Source organism: Sapajus apella, unplaced genomic scaffold (assembly GCF_009761245.1).
Source record: "Sapajus apella isolate SASKATOON/1434 unplaced genomic scaffold, GSC_monkey_1.0 scaffold20, whole genome shotgun sequence".
NCBI classification, from domain to species: domain Eukaryota; kingdom Metazoa; phylum Chordata; class Mammalia; order Primates; family Cebidae; genus Sapajus; species Sapajus apella.
Window position 1 is genome coordinate 12,645,410 of NW_022436960.1, and position 25,194 is coordinate 12,670,603.

At 48.9% G+C, this 25,194-nt stretch overlaps 1 protein-coding gene across 9 annotated transcripts in view; it reads left to right on the forward strand.

The window, feature by feature from the left end:
• Window positions 1–25,194, forward strand: part of TTC7B (tetratricopeptide repeat domain 7B) — a 260,937-nt gene that overhangs the window by 199,129 nt on the left and 36,614 nt on the right. For 6 of the 9 annotated variants that reach the window (XM_032287652.1, XM_032287654.1, XM_032287646.1 and 3 more), the window contains 3 exons: window positions 1,796–1,846; window positions 11,132–11,272; window positions 23,462–23,664. In XM_032287652.1, coding sequence (XP_032143543.1) covers window positions 1,796–1,846; window positions 11,132–11,272; window positions 23,462–23,664 — 395 coding nt within the window. The remainder of the gene's footprint in view (window positions 1–1,795; window positions 1,847–11,131; window positions 11,273–23,461; window positions 23,665–25,194) is intronic. The other 3 variants (XM_032287650.1, XM_032287651.1, XM_032287653.1) reach the window with 2 other exon arrangements.

Genomic DNA, 25,194 nt, shown 5'->3' on the forward strand with positions numbered 1-25,194 from the left:
ACAGAGAACTTTTAAAGCAGCCGATCCCCTGGTCCCCACCCCCAACTTGATATTCACTGGGCCTGAGGTGGGGCCCGGGAATCTGTATTTATAAATTCCTCCCCTGTGAGTCCAATGCCTGTGGATTTTAGACCACATTTTGAGAAACAGTGCTATAAACTGTTTTCCATTTGCAGTGACGGAAAATGTAGGGTTTGTGTTGTGAAACTGTGCAGAAAAAATTGAACAGTATTTTAGTCTAATCATGCTTTTAAATAACACAGAAATTATGAAAGTCAGCTTTAGGAAGTTCCAGAACCTGTCCATGAACAGCGACGACAACAGGAAAGATCCCTGTGTGAAAACAAACACTGGTTGGTAAAACTCTCAAATAGGACCTAAATCTGAATCTGACCCAGGTGGTCCATTCTTGTTTTCTTTCACTCATTTATTTAATGTTCACTGCCAGCACTGCCAGAAAATTTAATCTCCATATCTATGAATGATAAGAGCTCATCTTTGTTCCACATGCCCAGTTATATGCTGAACAAAAGCTCTTAAGGGGAAACTGCTGCCAGAAAGAACCGCTTTCTCTAATGTGCGCATCTTTCAGATGGCTCACCCGCTGCGTTCAGCTCACACACAGAAAGCCAGGGCAGAAATGAGATTTCCATTTAAAATAAACCATCCACGCTGAGAAACCCGCTGACCGTACTTATCTGCATATTAAGTGTTCTGAACTTTGCTTCCCTGGGAATGGCCCTTTTATGAAATGGAAGATGAAGATATTGTTTAAACACTGTGTATGTTGTTTATAATGCACTTCTTAAAATAGACATTTTCCCTTAATACAATGCCTACCTGCAATTGCCAACTTCGATTTTTCCAGAAAAATTCTTTACGTTGACTTTTGTTGAGTTTATTGTCTTAAAATGGGATCTTCCTGTTCCAGAACAACATGGTATGTTCCCACTGTCCCGTCCACTCTTTTCTGCACAACAGACCCACCTGCCAGTATCTTTCACATTGCATCCTGGGAGCCCTGTGCTCCTGTAAGCCTTTGAAGATTGACGTCCCAATTCTTCCAGTGAAGCACTTTGTGTCTGATTAATCAGTGACTTGCTGGGCTTTCTGCTCAATGGAGTATGTCCTGGGCAGGCTCAGTTGTTTATTCTTAATAAGCCAAAGTCATCTTTGCATCCTCAGGGAGTGTCTAGCCAGTGACCAGGTATTTCAACTAAGACAGGAGCTCTCAAGAATCCACCCCCTCCCACAGAGTCAGCATTTAGTTAGAGAAGAGAAAACATACTGATATACATCGAATTTCTTTATTAAAATCGTAATGAATTTAAGTCCCAACTTTTCCGTTGGAACCTGAAGTTTTATGAATTTCTCCCTCCAACCCTTTGACTTCATGGAAAGGAAAACTAGCTGAACCCTATAAACCATTGGGATCATGATTAGGGTTAATGTGTGGAAAGACCTGAAACCTGCTCGTTTGATTATTTTTCCCTTCCCTTTGGAACGTGTTTTGTTTCCAGAGCAGGAAACAAAATACATTGCATGAATCGGTCAGCTTTCATGTGCTGGGTGAACATTTAAATGGATGGGGAATACCCGGTTGGCCTTTCTTTGGTTTAAAAAAAAATTGTTAGTGGAAAAACGTGTGTCACTCTTGAATGGAAATATGATTCTAGATAGCCAGACTTACAGTTGGAAGGTTATTGGAACTCCGTTCGCTTTTTCAGCCTTAATTTTGATTTTTCAAATGTTTCGTTTCTTGGTTTTAATTTTCGGTTTGATCTGTTGTTCCAAGGCAACCCTCCAGAAGCATACTTTCATGGTTTTCCTTCCCTTTTTTCAGTTAGTAAGTAGTTTACCAATCTATTAACCCTTCCGAGGGCCTCCAGAGTCACACTCCCCCCACCATGGAATGTGCATTGTGGTTGTTGAGTGCTGGGAATGCTGAGATGACGTGGACATCCCTCTGCCACCTGCCTGCCCACTTTGCCACCTAGAGCCCGTCCCTACTGAGATCCTAACGCTCTTCAGCGCAGCTTGGGTTTATATATAGGAGGCAGTATTGATCTGAGGACTACAAAAGAAGGCATTGCAGGGAAAAGGCCCAGCTCGGGGTGTGCAGTGCGTGGATGAGAAGCCCTCCTGGAACTGATTGGAAGCATGAGACGCCCTGCTTTCCCAAGGCGGGTGGCCAGTACATTTTAGGGAGAGAGAACCAGTTGGATCTTGACATTTCTGTAATTAATGCAATTATTATTGCTGCATAGGAAGCAATTCTAACTGTTAATTTTTCTAAAAATGAGCAGACATCATAAAACTTAAAACTATATCCACCAAAATTGAAAGGAATTGCTTAATTCCTTGGATGTAGAATCAGTGCTTTTTTTTTTTTTCTTTTTTCTTTTTGAGACAGGGTCTCATTCAGTAGGTCAGGATGGAGTAAAATAACACGATTACAGGTCACTGCAGCCTGGAACTCCAGGGCTCAAGCGATCCTCCCACGCTGGCCTCTTGAGCAGCTGGGACACCAGGCACTCGCCATCACACCCAGCTAATATTTTAATTTTTAGCAGAGAGGAGGCCTCACTATGTTGCCCAGGCTGGTTTCCAACTCCTGGGCTCAAGCGATCCTCCCCCCCTCGGGCTTCCAGAGTGCTGGGATTACAGACATGAGCCACCACGCCCACCCTATCAGTGCTTTTGGTGGTGTTTGTCATTCGTGAATTGTCACATTTTCCAAAGGATGTTTCTTAGAGCACTTTATCTCTTTGGTCAGATATATTTGGACAATACTCAATCTCCTGCCTAGTGCTTCCTGGTTCACCTTAATCACATTAATATTCTGAGAAGTCCTGCACTTTAAAAAATTAAAGACTTTCTTGACTTTGTTTGACCCAGTGTTCCCAAGCTAACTTAACAGTTTTTTCCATCCTAGGAAATCAGTGTTCCATGGATTGCATTTGGGGAAATGCTGGTGGATATGGGGATCCAGTGCATTTGAATGACCTGAGCCTTTAGCTTATGACAAATACTGGCCCCCACCCTTAAGAGTTGATTCCACCCTCTGAAATCCAGCTCAGCCTAGATGTGCCTTTATTTCTGACCTAAAAACAGCCCATAATAGAAAAGAGGTATGTGTTGGTGTTGTCATCACACGTTAGGTGCTTCATTAAAGAGATTTCCCTGCCAGGTTCCTTGCACCATCAAGGGCCAGCTCTGGAGAGTCACCCCGGCAACTCACCGGGTCTCCCTCAGCCTTGTTTCCTCATCTGTAAAAATGTAAATTTCATAGTTATTCTATTTACACGTGCCCTTATGGTCTGGCAGTCACGGATACTGGTTTTAAGGACCAGTCAGCTGCCTTCCCCCTGAGTTACATACTGGGCAGCTAGGACCAGAAGAGTGGGGGTGGCTGAGCAGGATTTGAATGAGGCAGCAGGGCTGTCTGCAGGCTGACCGTAACTCCCTAGAGGACCCTGGGCGCTCTCATCCAGGTGCCCTAGCAGTTGTCTTTTTGGAGAAAAATCTGTGCAATGTTTTATTCCCCTCTCCAAGAATGCTCTAAAATCAAGATTACCGACTTGAGCTCTTGGCTCCATTTTTCCTATCATTGATTCTAGTGAAGTTGCTGCTGTCTTTAGCAATAAGTCACTGGGAGAAGAGCGTAAACACATTAATGAAAGAACATATCTATAATAAGTCTGAGAAAGGAATTCAAGGGAGTAGTGACATTTTTCTCTTTCCATTATGACTAGCATTTTATTGAGTTGCGTTTTCTAACACTCAAGAATGTATATCATGATCAGGAAGTGACTAGTCAACGAGGTGGTTTATTTCAGTCTCTGTTCCTGCTTAATAGAATAAAGTAGCTTTAAAAGAAATCCCTGCATATATGGGACCCTCCCTCTGTGATGACCCTACCATTTTTGAGGGGTGGTACTTTCTAAAATTCAGCCCTAATGTATAACCTTTTTCTGCTATTTTAATTAAACTAAAATTAATTTAATATAATTCTCGTTAATTAGTTCTGTAGCATCTTTCTTTAAACAAGATTGAGTGGAATGACAGGAGACTGACCGCTCAGCAGTAAGTGGCACTCAGGTCGAAGCTGGGGCGTGTGCATTCAGAATTAGAATATCCCAACCTGGGAGGCTTCCCCAGGACTCTGGCAGTCAAAGCACCTGGAGGCTCAGAGAGCCTTCCCCAGGCAGGAGGGCAGTTCTGTCTGGAGCCATGTCCTTATGAATATGCATCAGGGAGGGTTTAGGTGGAGATGGAAGCATCTGCCCAATGTAGTCCTCCAGAAGGTACTGTCTCTAGCCCAGAGCCACTGGCGGCAGCTCGCTCTGACAGCTGGCACCTTCCTGCATGTGTGTGAACGGCTTCCCTCCATGCTTTCTGTGTGACCGCCTGGCCCTGCCAACACCTGCCAACAGCATGCTGCGCCAGCCCCGCATGCCCACTGGTGACGACATGTCCCCAGCTCTCCCTGCCCTACTGGGGTCCCTCCCTGAAGCTTCCCTGGAAAGAGCTTTCCCCTTCAGGAGAAGATATGTGCTGTCAGGTTTAAAGGGTGCTTGATAATCTGTTAAAGTCAATGGGAAACTGTGATCTCGTCTTGGGGCTGTGACTCTTAATCCTGTTTTCACTTGGTGAAAAAGGGAAGTGTCTGCTAGAATAGTGACCAAGGTGATTTATTTATCAGAGGAGCCCACAGCAGGAGCCCTCATGGGTGGTGGGACCGGGTGGGCAACGGCCCCGCCCCTGCTGTCCCACTGGGGGACACATGGGGCAAAGGCCGTTCCCAGGGAAGCAGCAGATGGAAAGGAGAGCTGTGGCAGTGCTGTGCAAGGAGCCACCACCTGGAGTCACCTCCTCAGAAAGCAGGACTACCCTACAACAAAGATGGGAACTATCTTAACTCCTGGGTGCCAGGGGGATGAGGGGACAGCAGTTATGTGTTTTAAAAAGGTATGGAGAAATATGGCTGCTTTGAGGGCCAAAGAGAGAGTGGACACTCACACCTCTTCCTCTCCCTTCAAGAAATAAGAGACAGCCATCACTAGCTCCCCCGCCTCCTCCCCGTCCTCAACCCCCAGGACATTCTGGTTCTTTGAGCACAGGTGACACACGGAGACAGAAGGGCACAGAGCTGCCAGCAGTCTGCAGTGTTGGACTGATTTATTTCCAAGCCCTATCTTGAGAAACAGAATGTTTTTTTCCTGCTAAAAAATGAAAATTTTAAGGCAAAGCTAGCTGACAGAATGCTGAGTCATTCAGATTGCTGCTTAATACTCAGGGTCTTGAAGAGATGGAGCTGCTGCTTTTTCTTAATTGTTTTGGGGGCACACCTTCCAAGAGCTGGAAGCTGAATAAGTTGACAGGTAATTCGGAATCACTTCAGGATCAAGGGAAAACAGGTACAGAGATACGTTAGCAGCAGGTGACTTCCGCGTGCCCACACTGCAATGGCTCAGCTACTTGTCAGAAAAATGTGGGGAGGGCAGGTGTCTGCCGCTGCAGCAGTAGGCAGAAAGAATGTGGGTGCCAAACAGAGATGGGGGTTGGGGTGTGGCCACGTGCCGTCCTCCCACGTTCACGCCCATGAGGCATGGCATGAGTTCTCCAGGGCTGGGAAGCAAGGAACTGCCCCAAATCCTGCTGGGCTCATGTGAGGTGGTCTGCTGACGTCTTTCTCTTAGTAGAGGATGTTTTTCACACATCACGTAATGTGACTGTCCATTGTCTCTGGCACTGGAATTCTTGCCAAGTCACCGGGTGGGCAGGATTCCATCTGAGATCCAGCTCATCTGTGTGCTGTGAGGAGAGAAGGGAAGGGAAGGGGTCCTTCAGACTGTAGCCACTTACCTGAGGCCGTCAGATAGTTAGATGGAGAGCTGGAATATAATATATGCTAGCTATTTGGCAACGCTGCATGTGAAAAATACAGTTATATAGCATAATTAAGCCACTTAATTTATCAGTTATGCCTTATTTTATTTTATGTATGTATGTACGTATTTATGTATGTATTTTTTGAGATAGACTCTCACCCTGTCACCCAGGCTGGAGTGCAGTGGTGCCTTCTAGGCTCACTGCAACCTCCATCTCCTGGGTTCAAGCAGTTCTCCTGCCTCAGCATCCCAAGTAGCTGGGACTACAGGCACGTACCACCACACTCAGTTAATTTTTTAATATTTTTAGTAGAGACAGGGTTTCACTATGTTGGCCAGGCTGCTCTCAAACTCCTGACCTCAAGTGATCTGCCCATCTCAGCCTCCCAAAGTGGTAGGATTGCAGGCATGACCCACCACTCCCAGCCTGTGCCTTTTCTTAACAGAATTATTGGCTCTGAGATCCCTTTGGATGATGAACTTTGGTGGAATAGGACTCACGTGTAATTGCCACAGCTGAGGTCTTTATGAAATTCACCATAGGTGTCAATGTGCATTAGAAAAAGGACATTTTTTGGAAAAACTTCACCTGCAAGGGCAATTTGAGCTCGCCCTCCCCAGTGTCCTACTTGTGGCAGGCAGGGTTTCTTAACAGCCTTCAGTGTATGATGGGAGTATAGGTGAGAAAATCCTAGGAGGGGTTCAGAGCTTGGGCTTGGTGCCCTGAGGTCAGTGGCCTTGGTTCCTCTTGGTTCCTGGTCCTCTTGGTCCATGGGGAAATGCCTTCCCACCACAGTTCTTGGATCCTCGGCTGCCTTTCCCCACACATGGTGATGGAGAGGGGAGCCCAGAAGGAAACCCTGGATGTGGGGATCAGAACGTTCTTCAAGTGGCACTTTGCCTCTGTATCAGGTGTCCAAGATAACAATTTCTGTTGAGGATCTAGGTGGGAGGACAAGGAAAGTTGCTGGCTTGAGGAAATGCTGATGGCCTCAGCTCCAGGACATCGCATGCCCCTGCACCGTTCAGGTTGTTAGACCAGCTGGATTTCAGAGCAAGCTCTCACCTGCCTGCATCAGCCCTTGGTACCTTGGGTCTTGCAGTGGCTTTTCAGAGCCCCTGTGTCCTGTGACTGAGTGGGAGAGGCTCATTGTCTCCTAGACAGATCGTGGCAGCTGGGGTACAGCATACAGCCCTGGGGGTTGGGGCAGTGGCAGGACCTCCTGAAGCCAGGTGGCAGATGAGCAATGTGCCACAGCCCAGGTGCTCTCCCTGGCTTACCTGTTGAACCTGATTATTTGGAAACTTATTTCTGCAGAGTCTTGGATTTGAAATTGGAAATATGTCCTAATTCTAACTTCTGATTCCTTTTTCAAGCCTCAGTTTGCCCATTTCTACCTTAATAGTGCTGTCATCTGTTATATAATGCGAGAACACATTTGCCATGGTGAAAAAGAAAGGGGTTCTTTAAAAATATGCTGGTTAGAGCCAGTGTTTCCAGCTGTTTACCTGCGTAAGTCAAAATCCAGTGTCTGTAAAGGCACTTACCATTTCAGTTCTATGAAACAATAAAATACAGGGTTTTTGTTGTTTTTGTCTGTTTGTTTTTTTGTTTTTGAGATAGAATCTCACTCTTTTCGCCCAGGCTGGAGTGCAATGGCGATCTCCGCTCACTGCAACCTCTACATCCAGGGTTCAAGCAATTCTTCTGCCTCAGCCTTCTGAGTAGCTGTGATTACAGGCGCATGCTACCACATCCAGCTAATTTTTGTACTTTTAGTAGAGACAGGGTTTCACTGTGTTGATCAGGCTGGTCTCTAACTCCTGACCTCAGGTGATCCACCCGCCTTGACCTCCCAAAGTGTTGGGATTACAGGCTCGAGCCACCTGCCTGGTTTGTTTCTTACCAGCTGTATCCATTCTGATTAAAGCGATGTTTATCCTTCCCCTCCCCTCAATACTAATTCAGTGAAAGACTTTTATTTGTTGTGTTATTTTCAGGAATAGTAGATGCCAACTTACATAATTTCACTCTTGTTAGTCATCTGCTATTATCCTGCGCGTGCCCTGATATTCATCCCTGGTTCAGAACATGAAGGCTCTCTGCCTTTGTGAAATGTGTGTACCAAGAAATTGACTAGGAAGAAAAACATTATTTCTAATAAGCCTGTTATCCTTCTCTATACTTTAATTTTACATTAGAGAAGGGAAACGTCTGTGTTTAATTGGAACCATGTGTCACTGTCATTTTTAGTCCGGATTGTTGGAAGTGATGAGACCACACTGCAGCGCCCCTTGAGTGGGTGAGGGTCCTGGCCTCTGAGCCATTGCTGTGGGGAAGAGTAGAGCACACAGACGTGCATCCAGGAGAGGGGACCGCCCTGTTCTGAATTTCAGACAGTGACGTGTCTATTGACAGCACTCCTTCATTCACTGCACACTCATTTACCTAATACCTAGTATGGGTCTGGTATTGTTAGTCCCTGGAAATGTCTAGACTGAGGACATAGTTCCTGTCTTCTAGACCCACATGGTCTAATAAGGGAGACAGTTACATTAACTTTAAAATATGTGGTCTGTGCATTGTTAGTGACAACCGCATAGAAGCACCAAGGAACAGAAGGTCTCACTTATTGTAGGGAGAAGCGGAAGGCTCACAGCAGCCTTCCTGTAGGAGGTGGCATCAGAGCTGAACTTAGAGGACTGATTTGGAATCAGACTAGTGTTCTGAGTTCTGGTTACAGATTAGTACATGTAAAGTGCAAGTTGCAGGGCCGGAAACACGGTATGTTCTCTGAAACTGACAATCCTCACTGCTGTCATCATCATTATCTGCCAGACCTTATTCATAGTAGAATATATTATGCTAGGAATTAATTTACTTGTGTTTAAATATCACAGAGAAGAAACATTGGCAGTAGTTCTGATTATTTATTTGTGGATCAAACAAAACAGTTAATCCAAAAAGCAAAATTAGCCCCTCCAAAAGTCACAAATTTTTGTAGCAAAAGGTTCACAGAACCTGGTAAAAAAATTATGCCATGTTTCCAGAGCAATAATTTATTGTTGTTATTTTTTAATTAATAAGTGAACATTTTAAACATGTCTTTTTTATTTCTAATGTAAATATTAATAGATATAATTCATATAAGCCATCTCATTAGGTCTTCAATGATTTTTTAGAGTCTGAAGAGATTCTGAGACCAAAAGGTCTGAGAACCCCTGTTCTAGAGAACAAGATCTTCTAGGAACTCCGTTCCCCAGGTCACCCCTGAGCTGCAGGGAAGCAGGAGAGCTCAGGCCGCCTGGCCCATGTACAGGCTTTTTTTGACCAGAATTAGTAACACTTGCTTCCTGTCTCTCCAGGTGAGTGGTTCTCAGTCTTAGCTGCACATTGGAATCACCTGGGCTGATTAACAAAGGTGCCAGTCCTCACCCTTAGACTGAGTGATGTGGCTGGTTGGGATGGAGCTATGACATCATGAGTTTTTAAACCCCAAATGATTTTGATGTGAAGTTAAGGTTGAGAACCACTGTTCCAGCCAATGAGAAGGTAGCCAGCTTGGTAATGGCAGAACAGGGCAACGACAGCCTCTAGATTACTCGTTTAACTATGATTGCTACTAAAAATCTCAGGGAACCTACATCAAGCCCTTGTTACCCAAGTTAACATATTACTTTCCATAAAAAGGTGACAAGAAATTTCGACAGCAGTTTAATCATTTTGCTATTTAGATTTTTAAAAAATAGTAGTTAGACATAGTTTTTCTGAACAAGGACAGATTCTTAGCCACACTTCCTAAGTTCTCCCATCATAATGCCATCAGTTGACTCTTAGCCTCTGAGTTCTGTATTGTGCAGCAGGACTTGCTAGGCCTTTCCAGAGGCTGCTCTCCTCTTGGTCATCCTTGTGGGAACTGTTTGCCCACTCTGATTTCCATCCACCAAAGCCCCACCAAAGGATTCAGGTGCGTTTAGAGGCATCCATGTCATCATTATATTGGAGCAATGAAAACATGATATGGATGACCCATCCATTGCTGTGAATACGCTTACAATTTATAAATGATGGGTGCACTCCAAAGCGCAACTGAAATTATTTTTATGTTCATAATTTTGTATTAGTGAGAATATAACTCCATTTATTTTATAGTCAGCATTTATCTTTATGTATAATTACTATTTTAAACTTTATGATGAGTTGGTAGTTACCACTCTCCATGTTGGAATGTTTCTGTCCATACTAAACTTTCTGAGGAAGTGCAGATTAAGAATGATGCAGTTGAATAGGAATATTAACAGTTTCAAAATTGAAACAACTGAGAATCCTGCTCTCAATTCTGAAGCCATCCCTCCGAGAGTGAATATTGGAAAGAGGTGGGAAGCAGGCCTCTGTTGAAGGAGGAAGTCTCTAATCATCAGGACCTCTGAGGGGTCAACGTGAAGAGAAATGAGTTTTGCATTTTGACTTGTGCACTGCATCTGTCCCTTGACTAGTGAACGTGCTCAGTCGACCCCTCTCTTTAGCCTTTCAGGACAGCAGGTCTTGCAGAATAATTAGGCAGGTGCATATTCTGAGCCCCAGGAGTCTTTGCTACAAACCCATCCCATTCCATCCCCTGCTAGTTTAGCATTAGCCTTAAGGAGCAACATCTGCTTATACACAGGGCACAAGTGTGCTGTTTCTGCAGTTTTTAAGTCAATACCCTAGAATATGGTTCTAAGCCGAGGGTATAGCCCACCTCCCCAAGGCCAGGCTTGAATGAAATGGGAATGGGAAGTTGCTGGGTTTGTCCTGAGAATGGCCAGCACATCTACTCCAAATGCTCCCCAGGAGGCAAGTCTACTCCTCCCCCTACCCCAATTTAGTTTCTAGGTTTAGGCCCTTACAGGGGTGTTTGTAATGCCCCTTTGTCATTTTCACACACTAGAATCATCACAGCTGTATATCTGGCTATCCCTGCCGTTTCCCAGCACTCACACGGTGCTAGGCTGAGCTCCTGGAGGGGCACTTAGCATAGCATGTGCCCTGTTTGCTGAGAAAAAGATGAGCTAAAGCCAAAGGATGGGAACTAAGTCCCCAGGCCACGATTGCCCACATTTCTTTGTGGACAGTAAATCTTAGAAACATCCTGGGGGAAGGGGTGTGTGTGTTCCGCACTTGTCTGTGGGGAGGGGTGGGTTGGTTGGGTCTGTTGTTTCGCTCCTGATAGAGTCTTCTCAAAAACCTCTCACAGGCTCGGTCCATGCCACATCGGTAGCAGCCTCAAGAGTGGAGCAGGCACTGTCAGAAGTGGCTTCGTCTCTGCAGAGCAGCGCCCCTAAGCAGGGCCCGCTACACCCCTGGATGACACTGGCACAGATCTGGCTCCACGCAGGTATCACTCTGCCCCTGCCCACCACCCACTGCTGTGCCAGAGCCTGGGCGCTTGCCTGTTTAGCCCACGCCCCTCATCAGGAGAGATCAAAGCTTCGGCAGTCATGCAGCGAAATGTTATTACTTCTTTGCCATAACCACGAGTGACTCTGAATCCCCTGATCCCTCTCCCCTGCCTGGGTGCCCTGGCACAGAGCTGACATCCAGGAAAGTTTTCTGGATTTGACTCTAAGGATTCTTGGGGAGTTTGCCATGTGGGATACAGGGTTTGTGCTGTAGAGGGGCCAGAGGGCTGTGCCCCAGACTGTCTTTGTGAGGAGCCTGGAGTCGCAGCTGTACCAGCTGGGTAGGGCCTCAGTTTCCAATTATGTGTGATGGGCTTAGGAATAGCACCTGTCTCCCAGGGTTGATGAGCGCAATGCCAGGCACATCTTGGCAGTGAAGTCTTGGAGTCCCTGAGAGAGGGCCAGGTGGTGTTAAAGACACAGATGTCTTTATAAAGCCAGGGAAGGGGCTGTGTGTTTGGTGCCCCTATGTGCCCTATGCTCCTCTGCCCCTCTCTGATGGCTCTCCCTGTGATTTTATAGACAGCAGCAGCCTCTGACCTGAAGACTGGCCTGGGAGACGGGCATGAGCACCCCTCCCCCAGTTCCTAGGGCACTCCACTGGCTCAGTGATGCTTCTGCATGACTAAAAAACCCGAAAATAAATGCAGTATGCAGGCATTTTAATAACGAGAATCCTACTACACTGCGCTTCCAAGAAATGATGGCTGTGGATTTACTTACATATTTATATTTTGACATAAATGGTAATTCCACTCGTCAGGTCTCATCGCTTCATCTGTACAGCCTTCCTGGGCCTTCTCAGGCTTGACTCTTACAGTGCCTGGTGAAAGCCCGCATTTGGCTGAGAAGGGTGCTTATCATCCACCAACTGTCCTGTTGACTCGTTTTTTGCCAAGGCTAATCATGGGATGTCCCACCCTGTTTGACACCACTGGCAGGCCTTTGCTTTGGAAACATGGTTGGATTTACCTGGCCTTGGCATGCCACGGAGCCCAGTTCAGTCAGCCCTTTCTGTGTTGGCATCTTCAATTGAGCCATAAGAACTACCGTAAATTAACAAATTATATTCTTCTAAGCAGAAGGACAAAAGAGGGATGATTCATGAATTTGCAGTTGTTCTCTGCTGCAGATGCCTGCAGCATTCGGCCTCTTGCCCAGCGAGGTCCCAGACATGCTGGCTCTGAGGGCCAAGGAGTAGCAGTAGCGCCTCATCCACAGCTCCCTTACGCAAAGCCTAGGCCCTGGCAGAGGACTCTGATGCCTGTCCTAGTCAGTCACCCCCATGAGCAACGACTACAGAGAACAGAAGGGGAAGGAGTCCGGTTTAGTGCCCAAGTCAGGTAAACCTGAGCTTGTGGGGCTGGTGTAGGGGCAGTTGCCTTTCAAATTGGTCTCAAAGTTGGGTTTTTGAAGCGTGAAGTCTAAAGTATGGAAGGGCCGAAGGCCATCCCCCTGGTGGAACTAGCTCCCCTGACCTTAAAGGTGGCACTTCTTTCGCTTGTTTTCGGGAGACTTAATGACCGGAGAGTCAACACATTCCAGGAGAGGCTCGCCTGGTGTCTTGCCGCCCCCACTCAGTTATCTAGAGACTTTGCCCCACTTTGTGTGGCCTGCCATGACTGTTGGGGAGGAAATTTTGTAGCTGATTATTGGAATATCGAAGAACTTGATGGCTAAGATTCAGCTTGGACCTATCCTTTTATTTTATTTTATATTTTATTTTTTGGGGGTGGCGGGGAATGGAGTCTCGCTCTTGTCACCCAGGCTGGAGTACAATGGTGCAATCTCGGCTTACTGCAGCCTCCACCTTCCGGGTCAAGTGATTCTCCTGCCTCGGCCTCCCAAGTAGCAGGGATTACAGGTGCCCACCACCATGCTTGGCTGATTTTTGTATTTTTAGTAGAGACAAGGTTTCACCATATTGGCCAGGCTGGTCTCGAACTCCTGACCTCAGGTGATCCGCCTGCCTCAGCCTCCCAAAATGCTGGGATTACAGGTGTGAGCCACTGTTCCCAGCCTGCTTGGAGCTGTCCTTGAATTTTTATATAATCACACAAGATCCATTTCTCATTGCATGGCCCATAGGACAGTCACGTTCTCCTTCCTAGCAAATGGGTGTAGCTTTACCATTCTAGAAGGTGGTAGAATTGAACTGTGGAAAGTGACTGTAGACCCTGAGCAACTGTATGCACTATGCACCTGTATGCTGTATGCATGTGGTGAGCATTAGCGTGTAGGACTAATGAATGGAGTCAACTAGGATGCTTTTGGAATTTGTGCCATATTGACTCTTTCAAAGCAATGACTTTGCTTGAGTCAAGATTTAGAATCGTATCATATATCCACATAGTCCTTCAAGAGGAAAATTTAGAAGAAGACAGACAGTTTCCACTGCACTGCCAGGTTTTACCTTATGTGATTTGAGTCGCACTGCTCTGAGAGGAAAAATAAGCGTGACTCTGTTTTTTGGCAGTTCATAGAAACCAGGTAACATCTGCTTCCTGTGTCCATCATCAGCTCCCACAATACTGCCAGAGTCCATCCATTTTGTAGGCTTTAGAAGAAATTTAAGACACCCAAAGCCATGGTGTCTGTGTGGCCTTTGTGGGCCTGCTCTCTTCCGGTGGGTCTGAGCACAGTGGGAGCTCGTGATGGGAACCCACGGCGAGTGTGGACCCAGATTTGAGGCTTGCAGGAAAGGCCACTCAGAGACGACCTTGGATTTCCAGCCTATTGTAGCAGAGAGTCCCTAGGCCACTTGTCTGTGATGTGCACAGCAAGGAGACCATGACTAGGACATCTGTGCCGCTAGCCACTTTGTAAGGGGACAGACCCAGGAAATGAGGGGTGCTTGCCCACAGCGGGTTCCCATTTGCTGTGTGGTAGGGGCTCCCTTCCACAGGTTACATGGCACACAATTGAGAAGCCATGAAATGGAAAGGCTCCCTCCTATCCCTGAGCCTCAGTGCCCCTACCCCACCACAGGCAACCACTGTCCCCGGCTTTGTGCACCTTCCAGAAATCTCACGCACCGTGCTACCTGGTAGGTAGGTGCACATCAGCACCTGTAAGGTGACTTGTGCTTTGTAACAGCTAGAGTAGAAGGGTTTTTTTTTTTTTTTAAGTTTTTGTTTGTCTTTTTTGCCAGTTTTTTAAAAATAGATTTATCAAGTATGGTTAGACCATCGTTGAACCGATACTCTACTGATTAACATTTAGATTTGAATCTTAAATTCAGCTGATAACATTTAGATTGTTATATCAATTTGTACCATATTGACTCTTTCAAAGCACTGACTTTGCTTAAGTCAACATTTAGAATCATATCATCCATTTACATAGCCTTTTAAGAGGTAGATTTAGAAGAAAACAGCTCCCTGCACCGTCGGGTTTTACCTTATGTGCTTTGAGCTCCCCTGCTCTAGGATTTTGCTACTGCAGGTAATGCTTCAGTAGCTATCCCCATACACAGTCTGCCCTTCGCATTCTTGTGTTCTGCATCCATGGGTTTAACCAACCTTGGATTTAAAATGTTTGAAAAAAATGTGTCTGTATTGAACATGTACAAACTTTGCCTTCTTATCATTATTCCCTAAACAATACTGTATAAGAGTTATTAAAAAGCATTTACATTGTATTAGGTATTATAAGTAATCTAGAGATGACTTAAAGTACACAGGAGGTTGCGCATGGGTTATATGCAAATCTGTCAGGGACTCAAACATCCATGGATTTTGGTATTCGCGGGAGGTCCTGGAACCAATTCCCCGTGGATACTGAGGGCCAACTGTGTATTCTTTTTATCTGTAAGATAAACTCGAAACAGTGGAATTGATGGATCCAGGGGTGTGTAACTGTTTAATTTTGCTAAGTTTTGTCCATTGCCCTCCACAGAATTGGACCAGTTTACATTCCAGTCACCAGCGTGCCAACGTCCACTTTCTCACACCCTTGCCAACACAATGAATTCTCAAAAGCCTTGACCTTTGCCAATCTGACAAGTAGAAAATGGTATTTCAATTTTCTGTCCATAGCTTTTGACCATTTATCTTTGTAGATACCGAGCTTTTCCTTTTTATTTCTAAATATTTATTGTGTGTCAAAGAAATCCGCCTTGTGTCTGAAATAGGTGTTGTAAGCAACTTCCAAGCGTCTAAGTTTTTGTTTGTCTTTTTTGCCAATTTAAAAAAAATAGATTTATTGATAATCTTTTCTTATGGCATCTGTGCCTCCCAAGATACTTAGAAGGCAACTACCCATGTCTCTGGTTTCTTTTCCTAAAAGTTCCAGGTATCTTCCAGTACCATTTGTCCATACACTCTCCTGTAAAGAAGGTTGGAGGGAGGTTATTTTCTCCATCTTGCAATGTGGGAGCCCAGGCTGGAGAGAAGTGAGCACCTTTGCCGTCTCGCTGTGCAGAAGTCAGGGGCGCCCCATTGGAGCATGGAATGTGGCACCTGAAGACACGGTTCCTCAGGAGCCATTCCTTGTCTTCCTTGCATGCACACCTTACGGCTGGCGTTGGAAATTCGCACATCCACAGCCCCTTCAGCCCTGAGCCAGGGTCTTTCCCAGGCCAAACAGCTTCTTGGTACCCATTTTTCAATGCTGGCATTGGGATGGCAGCTAAAAGTGACTTTGTGGTTGGTGGCTAATTTCTGCTTGTTACCTACTAATAATTATAGCTTTCACTTTGGCACCTCTCACAGTTGAAACCAGTGGCTATTCTTAGATGTGCAAGATCAGATTTTCTGATTTCTGCTGGAAATGTAAGGCTGTCATTCTCTCGCAAATTCCTTGGCCCTGGCCTGGCCTGGCCCCTTTGCCCAGACTCCTCCCAGGCACCAGAGGTTGCATCAGCAGGGTCAAGGGGTAATCCCTTAGGCTTGCCCCATTCGTGACGAGATGAAGACAGCTCCCAGACAGGTGGTGTGTGCAGTCGCTGTACAGGGAACGCCTGCGAGAGGGAACATGACGTCCCTGGGGTCAAGCCTGTCCAGCTAACGTTTACCACGCACTGTGGATGTGTCAGATGCTATTCCCAGGACTTTCATATGTCTTTATTTGTTCAGTCCTCATAATAACCTTATGAGGTAGAAATACCTATATTCACCCCATTCCACAGGTGGAGAAACTGAGACCCAGCTGTCGGGTCACTTGCCTAAAGTTACACGGCTAATGGGTTAGAAAGCCAGAATCTAAACCCAACCAGTGTGGCCGCAGAACCCTGGCCCCAACCCACAGTAGGTACTCAGTTGCCAACACAGTATCATCTTGCATCTCCACGTGCCACAGAGGAGCCAGGCACTGGAGATAGAACAGCACGTGGGAAGGCCGGGGGCAGCCTGAGCTCTGAGTGTTAGAGGAATGCTAGCCCCCTGAACCCCTGAGGAGTAAACAGTAAAGTGCCAAGGGGAGGCAGGAGAAGGGCCCGGGCCCAGGTCATGCCAGCACCCCTGGCAGCCATGTTCAGATCTTTTACTTAATCCTAAAAGCATTGGAAAGCTACTGAAGGATTTGAAGCAGGAGCATGAAAGGTTCACTTTCAAAAGATCACTCCAAGCTGGGCACTACTCAGGAGGCTGAGGTGGGAGGATTGCCTGAGTCCAGCCTAGGCAACATAGCAAGACCCCTCTCTGGAAAAAAAAAAAAAATATATATATATATATATATAATCATTCCAGCTAAATGTGGAGAATGGGATAGAAGGCAGTCAAAGTAGATGCCGGCAGAGCAGGAAATTGGGAGCATTGGTCCAGGTGACGGAGGAGAGCAGCTTGGTCTGCGGTCTCAATGGAAGTGAAGAGGAGGGGACCCTGAGGTGCTTTCGAGGCAGAACTGATGGGACTTGTTGTGGGTTGGATGTTGAGAGGTGAAGGGAAAGGAGGACTATGGAAGGCAACCTGAGTGTGGGGCTTGAGTCTGTCGGTGACTCACGATACCATCTGCTGCAATGAGGAAGCCTGGGGAAGAGCTGATGAGCTGGAGTCAGGGAGGCGGAGACTTCAGAGTCCCACTTGAGCTTGGACATGTCGGGTGCCTGAGGACAGGGAAGTCCGGATGCCAGGCAGACGGCTGGATGTTCCAGTCTACATTTCAGATCTGGGCTAGAAATACACCTTAAAGAGTTGGGATTTAAAGCCCCTTTTAAAGGCCTAAGATGTAAGATGGCCAAAGAAGAGAAGAGCAGGCACGGCCCGGCCCGGCCCTCCAGGAGGCTCATTACACCCGCAGGTCACTGAGACAAGGCAGACGGGCATGAGGGTTGTTCCACAGCACACATAGGGTGGAGGAAGAATGGGGGGTGAGAAGTGCTTGCCCTGGATTTCTGGGGGGCCCTGGGCAGAGGGAAACTGAAAGGCATTTGGGGCAAAGGAGCTGTTAGGCCCGGAAGAGCATGCCGGGATTGAGCACAGGGAGGAGGAGGTTGGAAAGGCAGCAGAGCCCTAATTTTGAATGGCAAGCAAAAGCATTTGGGTTACGTTCATGCCACTGAAGCTTTGTACTCGGGGAGGGGGGAGTGGGGGGAGATTTTATCTACAACATTTATCATAGTAGTCCAATAGCAGGGACAAACCAAGGGGTTCCAAAGAGAACATTCAGAGCTTACGGAGCTCTCGGAATGAGGTAGGAAGTGTCCGCGACCCTGCGCAGCCCCTTATCTTTGGTGAGAGGCAGCCAGCCACTAGCGGCCAGGACAGAATGTCTGTTCCTGGAGCCTCTGCAGAGAATGAGCTTCCGGAGCCTGCCCTGCAGCTGGAGCAGACCTTGCGCTGAACTGCGCTCTTGGTGGCAGCTGATGGCGTTCAGCTCCCAGAACCTGAGAACCTGCTTCACTGTGTCTCTGTTCCTTTCGTACCAGTTCTTGTATCTCTTAATAAGCTCACAAGGCCCTTTATTCTTTTACAGTTGAATTTACTCCTTGATGAAAGGAACAGGGAGATTTCATTTGCTGTTGCTTCTCCGGCCTTCAGCTGTCTTCGTTGACCTGTACCACCAAAATGGCTGCCCTGCTCTGACCCACACTCGGCATTCATTAGTCTGTGAACTTTTCCTGAGCACCTACTAGGTTGTATCCCAGGGTACCAGCCACTAGATCCTCTGCTGAGGGATACAGAGGTGATTGTGGCCAGGAGTTGTCTACAGTTTAGTGAGAAAATCATACTGTTTCTATGTGGGGGGCTTTGGGAAAGTATAAATAATACTCTTTTCTTCCTGAGTTCCGAACCAATGAAGACAAGGGAGGCAGATGGAGATCGAATCCCCAGATCTGCCACCAGGGAGGCTGGGTGGAAAATTGGTCCTTGTTTGGGCTGCAGCCTCCCAGGAAAGAATGCTTTTCACGTAGTGCAGGTTCATAGTCAATACTGCCACCTTGTTCTAGCCTAGGCGCCCAGCCACATGCCTAGGCAAAGAAGGCCACATCCTGGGGTGATCTCAGGGGTGGTGGCAAAGCTTAGACGTCCTTTCCTGCTCTTCCCCAGCCCATCGTAAACTACCTGATTGGTGTCTGAAACCCCACAGCTAAAACTTCATTCCTGGAGCCCAAGACATTGTGGCTCATGAAAGTGTAATCTCCTATTCAAAGTCATTGTCTTAAGAGGCCATGGTGAAATGGAAAGGCTGGACCTGGATCTCCCAAATACTCTGCCCAGTGAAATAGAGTGGTGGGGCTTAAACTCTCCTATTCAGAGTCATTGTCTTAAGGGGCCATGGTGAAATGAAAGGCTGGACTTGGATCCCCCAAATACTCTGACCCAGTGGAATAGAGTCGCAGGGCTCAAACGAATCCAGTTATCTCTTTGCACCTCAGCTTCCTTACCCTGCGGTCTCCAAGAGGGCTGAGGCTTGACGAAGAGTTATCCTCACCATCTGTGACTCGCTTTGGGCTCAAGGCTTCCTGATGAATGGAAGCTGCTGGAGGAATCCCATGGCACTGATAAGGCCTGTGCTCCTGATGGATGTGGCAGGAACATGCACAGCCTGGGGTTGATCTTGTCTTGTCTGGATCCCTGCCACTCTTGTGTCACCTTGATCCCTGCCACTCTTATGTTGTCTTATCCCTGCCGCCGCCCTGGGAGGGTTGCGGGCCAGGTGACGCCCCCACCTGACAGGTGGACAGGCCCAGAGAAGTTGACTGACTTGCCCAAGGCCACACATGAAGACCAGGGCCAAGAACCAAGTCCTCCATGTTCTCATGACACTGTGGCTTACTCATTGGAATCCTAGAACCCTAGTGTTCCCAGTGGTATCTCGGAGGCAGAGAGAAGGGGACAAGCAAGAGGTAGCCACACCGCCCACTCTTAGCAGTCTTTCATAACCTGGGGCAAGATCTCTTTGGAAGAAAGAGGCTCCACTGGGGAAAATGATTTTAAAATTGCTGCCCTAAGTCCTTCCTTTTGAGCTTGAAAGGGAGAGATTTGGGAGCAGCCTCAGGCCAGGCATTTCCTGCCGCATCAGTCAGGGTCACAGGCCTTATCAGTGCCGTGGGATTCCTCCATCAACTGCCATGGACTGAAAAGTACCATGGCAGCCTGGATTCTTTCTCTCACCTGATCCTGACTTGGTTCCGTCTGTGTCTTCCATTTCCCCATCACATGAAGGGAGAAGGAGCATCAGACCTGGGGCTTATACAGACCTGGCGATCAGTGAGTCACTGGAATCACGTTTGATCTCATGGAGGACCCCTGTAGAACGGGAATCACGTGTACACAGTCTTACTGGCGTTTACAGCTTTCCCCGCATTGATTCTTGTTCTGAACACCTTCATCCCTGCTTTCCCGTGTCAGCGTTTTTTCACGATGCTCTAGGTGGGAGAAGCTGGGCAGCCTCACCAGCCCACAGCGTCTCTGGGACTGGGATCTTGGAAATGAACTGACTCTCAGCTTGGCAGAGAGGCAGGAGCTGGGCGTGCGGTGAGAGGGACGCTCTGTCCCGCCCCACTTGTTGCCGCCACACTCGAGAACCCAAAACCGCAGCAGGCACGCTTTGGCTCTTTGCTGAGGGTGTCTAGGGAATTGTGCTGCTGAAAGGCATCAGACAGCCCAGCAGTGTCATTAGGAGGGTGGGTGTTTGTCTCCCAGAAGGGAGGGGTTTTGCCTGGTCCTAACTGAAGGACAGAGAAATGTCTTTTTTGTCACTGCAGAGGCCCCGTGTGTACAGAAGCTCAGGAGGTCCCTTTTGAGTTGAGTCTCCTGAGATTGTGAGGCAGGCGTGACTGGGCATTGTCACCGTCAGGGCTCAGTGCATGGTGCTGGAATTGCTCGGGTTTCCATGTCTGCACGAGTCACCCAGGATGCCCCTCCACAAACCCCTGGGCCCCGTCTTCTCTGGTGAGGAGGGGACTGGAGGGCGCAAGGACAGACAGAAGGTACTGGGTGCATCTGGGCTGGGCGAGACCCGCTTTTTCCAGGGCCTTCTCTTGGCCTGGGGAGTCAGTCATTGGTGCGAATATCATCACCAGGGAAGTGAGGTGTTTGAGGGAGGGACCAGCCAGACTGATGGAGGTGAAAGGTCAGCAGCATCACCACTGACCACAGCTGTGAGATATGCACCATTTTCTTGCCCCTGGGCCTGAAGCTGGGGGCCAGAAAGGTGGATCTGCCCCAGAGCCTGCCCTGGGAGAGTGCTGTCCTGGGAGCATCCTAACCTGGGCACACCCGAGACCTCACAGAAATACAGGGACCTGGCTATCGGGAGCTGCAGAGGCTGGGCTTTCCTTCAGCTGAAGGGAGTGGTCAGAGAGCTTCCTGGGATGGTGGGATCCATCTGGGCCCTGAAGGAGGCTGGGGTGACAGCATTACAGGCACAAGCAGCAGAATCGACACAAGTGTGGAGATGGGACACCCATTGTGTGCAGAAGCAGCACTGGCAATGCCAGAGCCCAGGGGTTCGGGGAAGCAGCTGGAAGCAGATAAGGGCAGGGTGCCTGGCTCCAAGGCCTGCAGAGGAGTCGGATGTCACCCTGGGCCAGAGGAGACGCTGTTCTCTGTGGGCACTGCAAGCACAGGCTCCTAGCCAAGTGGCTGGGATTCTGATCCCAGCTCTGCCTCCAGCTCGCCCGGAGAACTCAGGCAAGGCGCTCATCTGAACGATAGGGATAAAATGGTAGTATTTTATCTGGATCACCCTATTCTATCTGGATCCACCATGCAGACAGAATGAGAAATGGGAAGGCCTCCAGGTACAAAGCACTTGTCTAATCTACTACCTTTGTTACTGTTATCATTCATTCATTCAGTGATTCACTGAGCTCTGACCATGTGCCAGGCGCTGTCCTAGTCCCTGGGGGCACAGCAGCAGGCAGCACAGACACCATCCCTGCCCTCATGTTGCTTACAGCCTACATTCCAGTGGGGACATACAGACAGAAAATCAGAGCATGGGGCCACGGTGTGGCTGCCTGCTGGGCAGGCACAGAAGCCACAGGCCCCAGGGAAGGAGGGCTTCAGGTGAAGGTGGCTGCCGTCCCAGAGGTTGGCCTCAGGGTTGACCTGGCAGCAGCTGTGGAGGATAGGCTTGTGGCCGGGACAGGAGGCAGGGAGGGGAGGCTCTGCATGGTCAAGGTGGCTTCCAGAGTGGGCTCCAGGAGATGGCACGGTAAGGTGCACAAGGAAAATAGTAAATCTTTCTTTTATTGAGACAGAGTCTCGCTCTGTCACCCAGGCTGGAGTGCAGTGGTATGATCTCGGCTCATTGCAATCTCCACCTTTCAGGTTCAAGCGATTCTTCTGCCTCAGCCTCCCTAGTAGTTGAGATTACAGGCGGGCAACACCACAACCAGCTAATTTTTTGTATTTTTGGTAGAGATGGAGTTTCACCATGTCGGCCAGGCTGGTCTCGAACTCCTGACCTCAAGCTATCTGCCCGCCTCAGCCTTCCAAAGTGCTAGGATTACATGCACGAGCCATGGCACCCGGCCTAAACTTTCTTTTTTTGTCATTTTCTTTTAACATTTCTATTTCATGTGCTGTTGTGGACTATATGACATGTAATGTATTAATTCATACAAACATGCACATAACTGGGAGACGGGGTGAAAACCTCTTTTACTGTGCGGTCCGCAAGTGGTCAAGGCAAGAGTGCTGAGGAAGGATCTGGCAGCAGGTGGGAGAAGGGGTCCGTGAGCCCCGGCAGAGCAGGGCAGCCCCTGCGTGAGGCTCTGGGCTGCAGACTTGACCAGGTGGCCCTGCTGGCCCTGGAGAGGGGTCGGGGGGTGGGGGGCGGCGACTCAGAGGCCTCTGAAACCTCAGGCCCAGCTGACTAGAAAGACGGTGGTGCCTCAGCTGGCAAGACCTCGGGAGAAGAGGCCCTAGGGTCCAGGTGAGGCGTTTCCCCTGGATATTCAACAAGTGTCACCTGGGAGGCAGGAGGCAGCCCTTAGAAACACTGGAAGGCTCTCCCGGGAGGCCAGGGCTGCAGAGGGGTTTGGCTCCACATGGAGGTGAGAGAGTTGAGGCCTGGGGTCAGTGGGAGGGTCATTAACTGCTTGTTTGAAAAGTGACAGCTTGGTTTGTCAAAGGGTGTTGTCACTGTGATACAGATAAGAGTTTACAGGGTGCGCCAGCTTTCCCTGGTCCTTTTCCTCAGGCCAGGTCTGGCGGGGCAGCCGTCTTGCATCATGCCTGTGAGCATGAAAGCCGAGGCCTGCAGCCCCACCACGCTTCTTGGCATCAGGAGAGTAGGTCAGAGGGCAGAGCCATGGCCCTCTGAGGGTCTGTGGTCCTCTGGTCTGCTTGTCCCAGTGTTCATTCTGGCCCTTTCTCTATGGCAGTCAGAGCCGAGGGTAGGCTGGGCCAGCCTCTGTCCAGACACTGAGGAGCCCCAGGTGGGCCCTGAGGGTGGGATTCCTCAGAGATCGGGGCAGGGACCAGGCAGGCCTCACTGCCCTCTGTCTGGTGGTGACCTACGCCTGCCCTGCAAGGCCCGCAGCTGAGGGACTCCAGTCCCTGTGTAGGCATGGGCAGGAGGAGCTGTTGGCAGCAGCCATTTCTACTCGGGGCAGGGATCAGCTGGCTCCAGGCCCTGCCAGACTCCCATTCGGGAAACACAAACGTGCGAGGCCGCTCGCAGGGCTTCAGAGGGGCACCAGGAAAGCGTGTGCCATTGCTCTCTCCTCACAGCTGAAGTCTACATCGGCATCGGGAAGCCTGCAGAAGCCACAGCCTGTACCCAGGAAGCTGCCAACCTCTTCCCAATGTCCCACAACGTCCTCTACATGCGTGGCCAGATTGCCGAGCTGCGGGGAAGCGTGGACGAGGCGCGGCGATGGTATGAGGAGGCCTTAGCCATCAGCCCCACCCACGTGAAGAGCATGCAGCGACTGGTGAGTCTGCAGGCCCGGCTATACCCTCACTCTGGCACGGGGACAGCCCTTGGAAGTGGCAGGTAGCACGTGACCCTCGCATCCTCTTCGGGTTCCAAAGGCTCCATGCAGTTAGCTTGCCAGGCCGTCACATGGCCTGAAGCCAGAGGGCACCACTTCTACCATAGCTGATGCCAATGGCACCCCTGGAGCTGGCTGTGCATCCCCTCAGCCCACCTGAGGTCCTGTGAGGTGCTATGGCCTCCTGGCCAGCAGTCTAAGCCACCCTGTGGCTCTGGGTTCAATAAAGACATCTTGTGGTCGTGGGGCATTGTCACTGCCATCTCGGCCTCTGCTCTGCTTGCAGTAGCCACCTTCGGGGGTTTCCACATCCCCGGGAGACTTCAAGGCCAAGAGGCAGAACACTTTACAAACTGGGAGGCTCTCTTCCCTTAAGGGAGCCTGATACTCCAGCATGTCTCTGAAGCCACTGGCTGGGAGGGGGCATCCTACCGGGGCTGGGGGGGATGTCTGGCTGTGTTGTACTAAGCGGAGGGAGGTAGATGAGCCACCCCAGGGTCTGCTCTGTATGGGGCTGTGGCGGTGCTCCACGAGCACACGTTCTTCTGTGGCCCAGGCCAGAAGCCTGGGGTTGCCCTGCTGCCCCCGCCCTTTGCCATGGATCAGTCTTGAGAGATCCTGGAGCCGGCCACCTGGCCGTGTCGGTTTCAGTTAGGTGGGGAGACTGTTCACTCAGGAGGTTCTGTCTGTTGAGAACATACATTAGTGCAGCTGCCTCACAAGCCCTCTGTCATCTTCCTGCGAGGGTCTGAATTGAAACTCACAAGTTACCAAGGTCTGCGGAGCTGGTGAAAAGCCGTGCTGCGTTCTCTGGGCCTGCATGCTGGGCTTTGGTTCCGAACTGTTTCATTTTTAGCAGTAGACATCACTGATGTAATGAACCACAGGAAAGAAAAGCCTTGTGTTATTACAAAGCTCAGGGCCCTTTGTGTCTGCACCCATGGAGGCTTAGCACCCATAGTCAGGCAGTGGTGTGTGATATGGAAGAGTCAGCCCCGGACAGGGAGTCCGAGGACAGTTCTGGTCCCAGCGACATCAGTGGCTTGCTCTTTAACCTCAGGAAAGGCCCCTAAGCCCTCAGCACCTCAGTGTCCTTTCTGTGAAATGAAGGCATTGGACTAGAAGGCTGTGTCTGTCCAACACTAATAGGATGTGGCTTTGTAACGAATAAGTAAAATGTTCCCCGAAGCATCCCAAAGCCTTCATTATCTTGCCATTTTAATGTTGCAAAATGTAGAAGGGGCTGGGTACTAACTGTTGGTTTCTTGTAGCAAATGCTGACACACTGGAAATTAGGTGCCGTGGAAAGAGTGATCGTGTCAGTGCTTACAAGTTAGATCTGCGCTCAGACTAAGCCCTGGTCTGACTCCTGGGGAAGCTTGGACTTGTCACTTAACCTCGTCACTGTATCTAGGAGCCTTGGTGTGTTTCTGTGAATTGGGCTCCTACCCCAGTGGGTTGTGGCGAGAA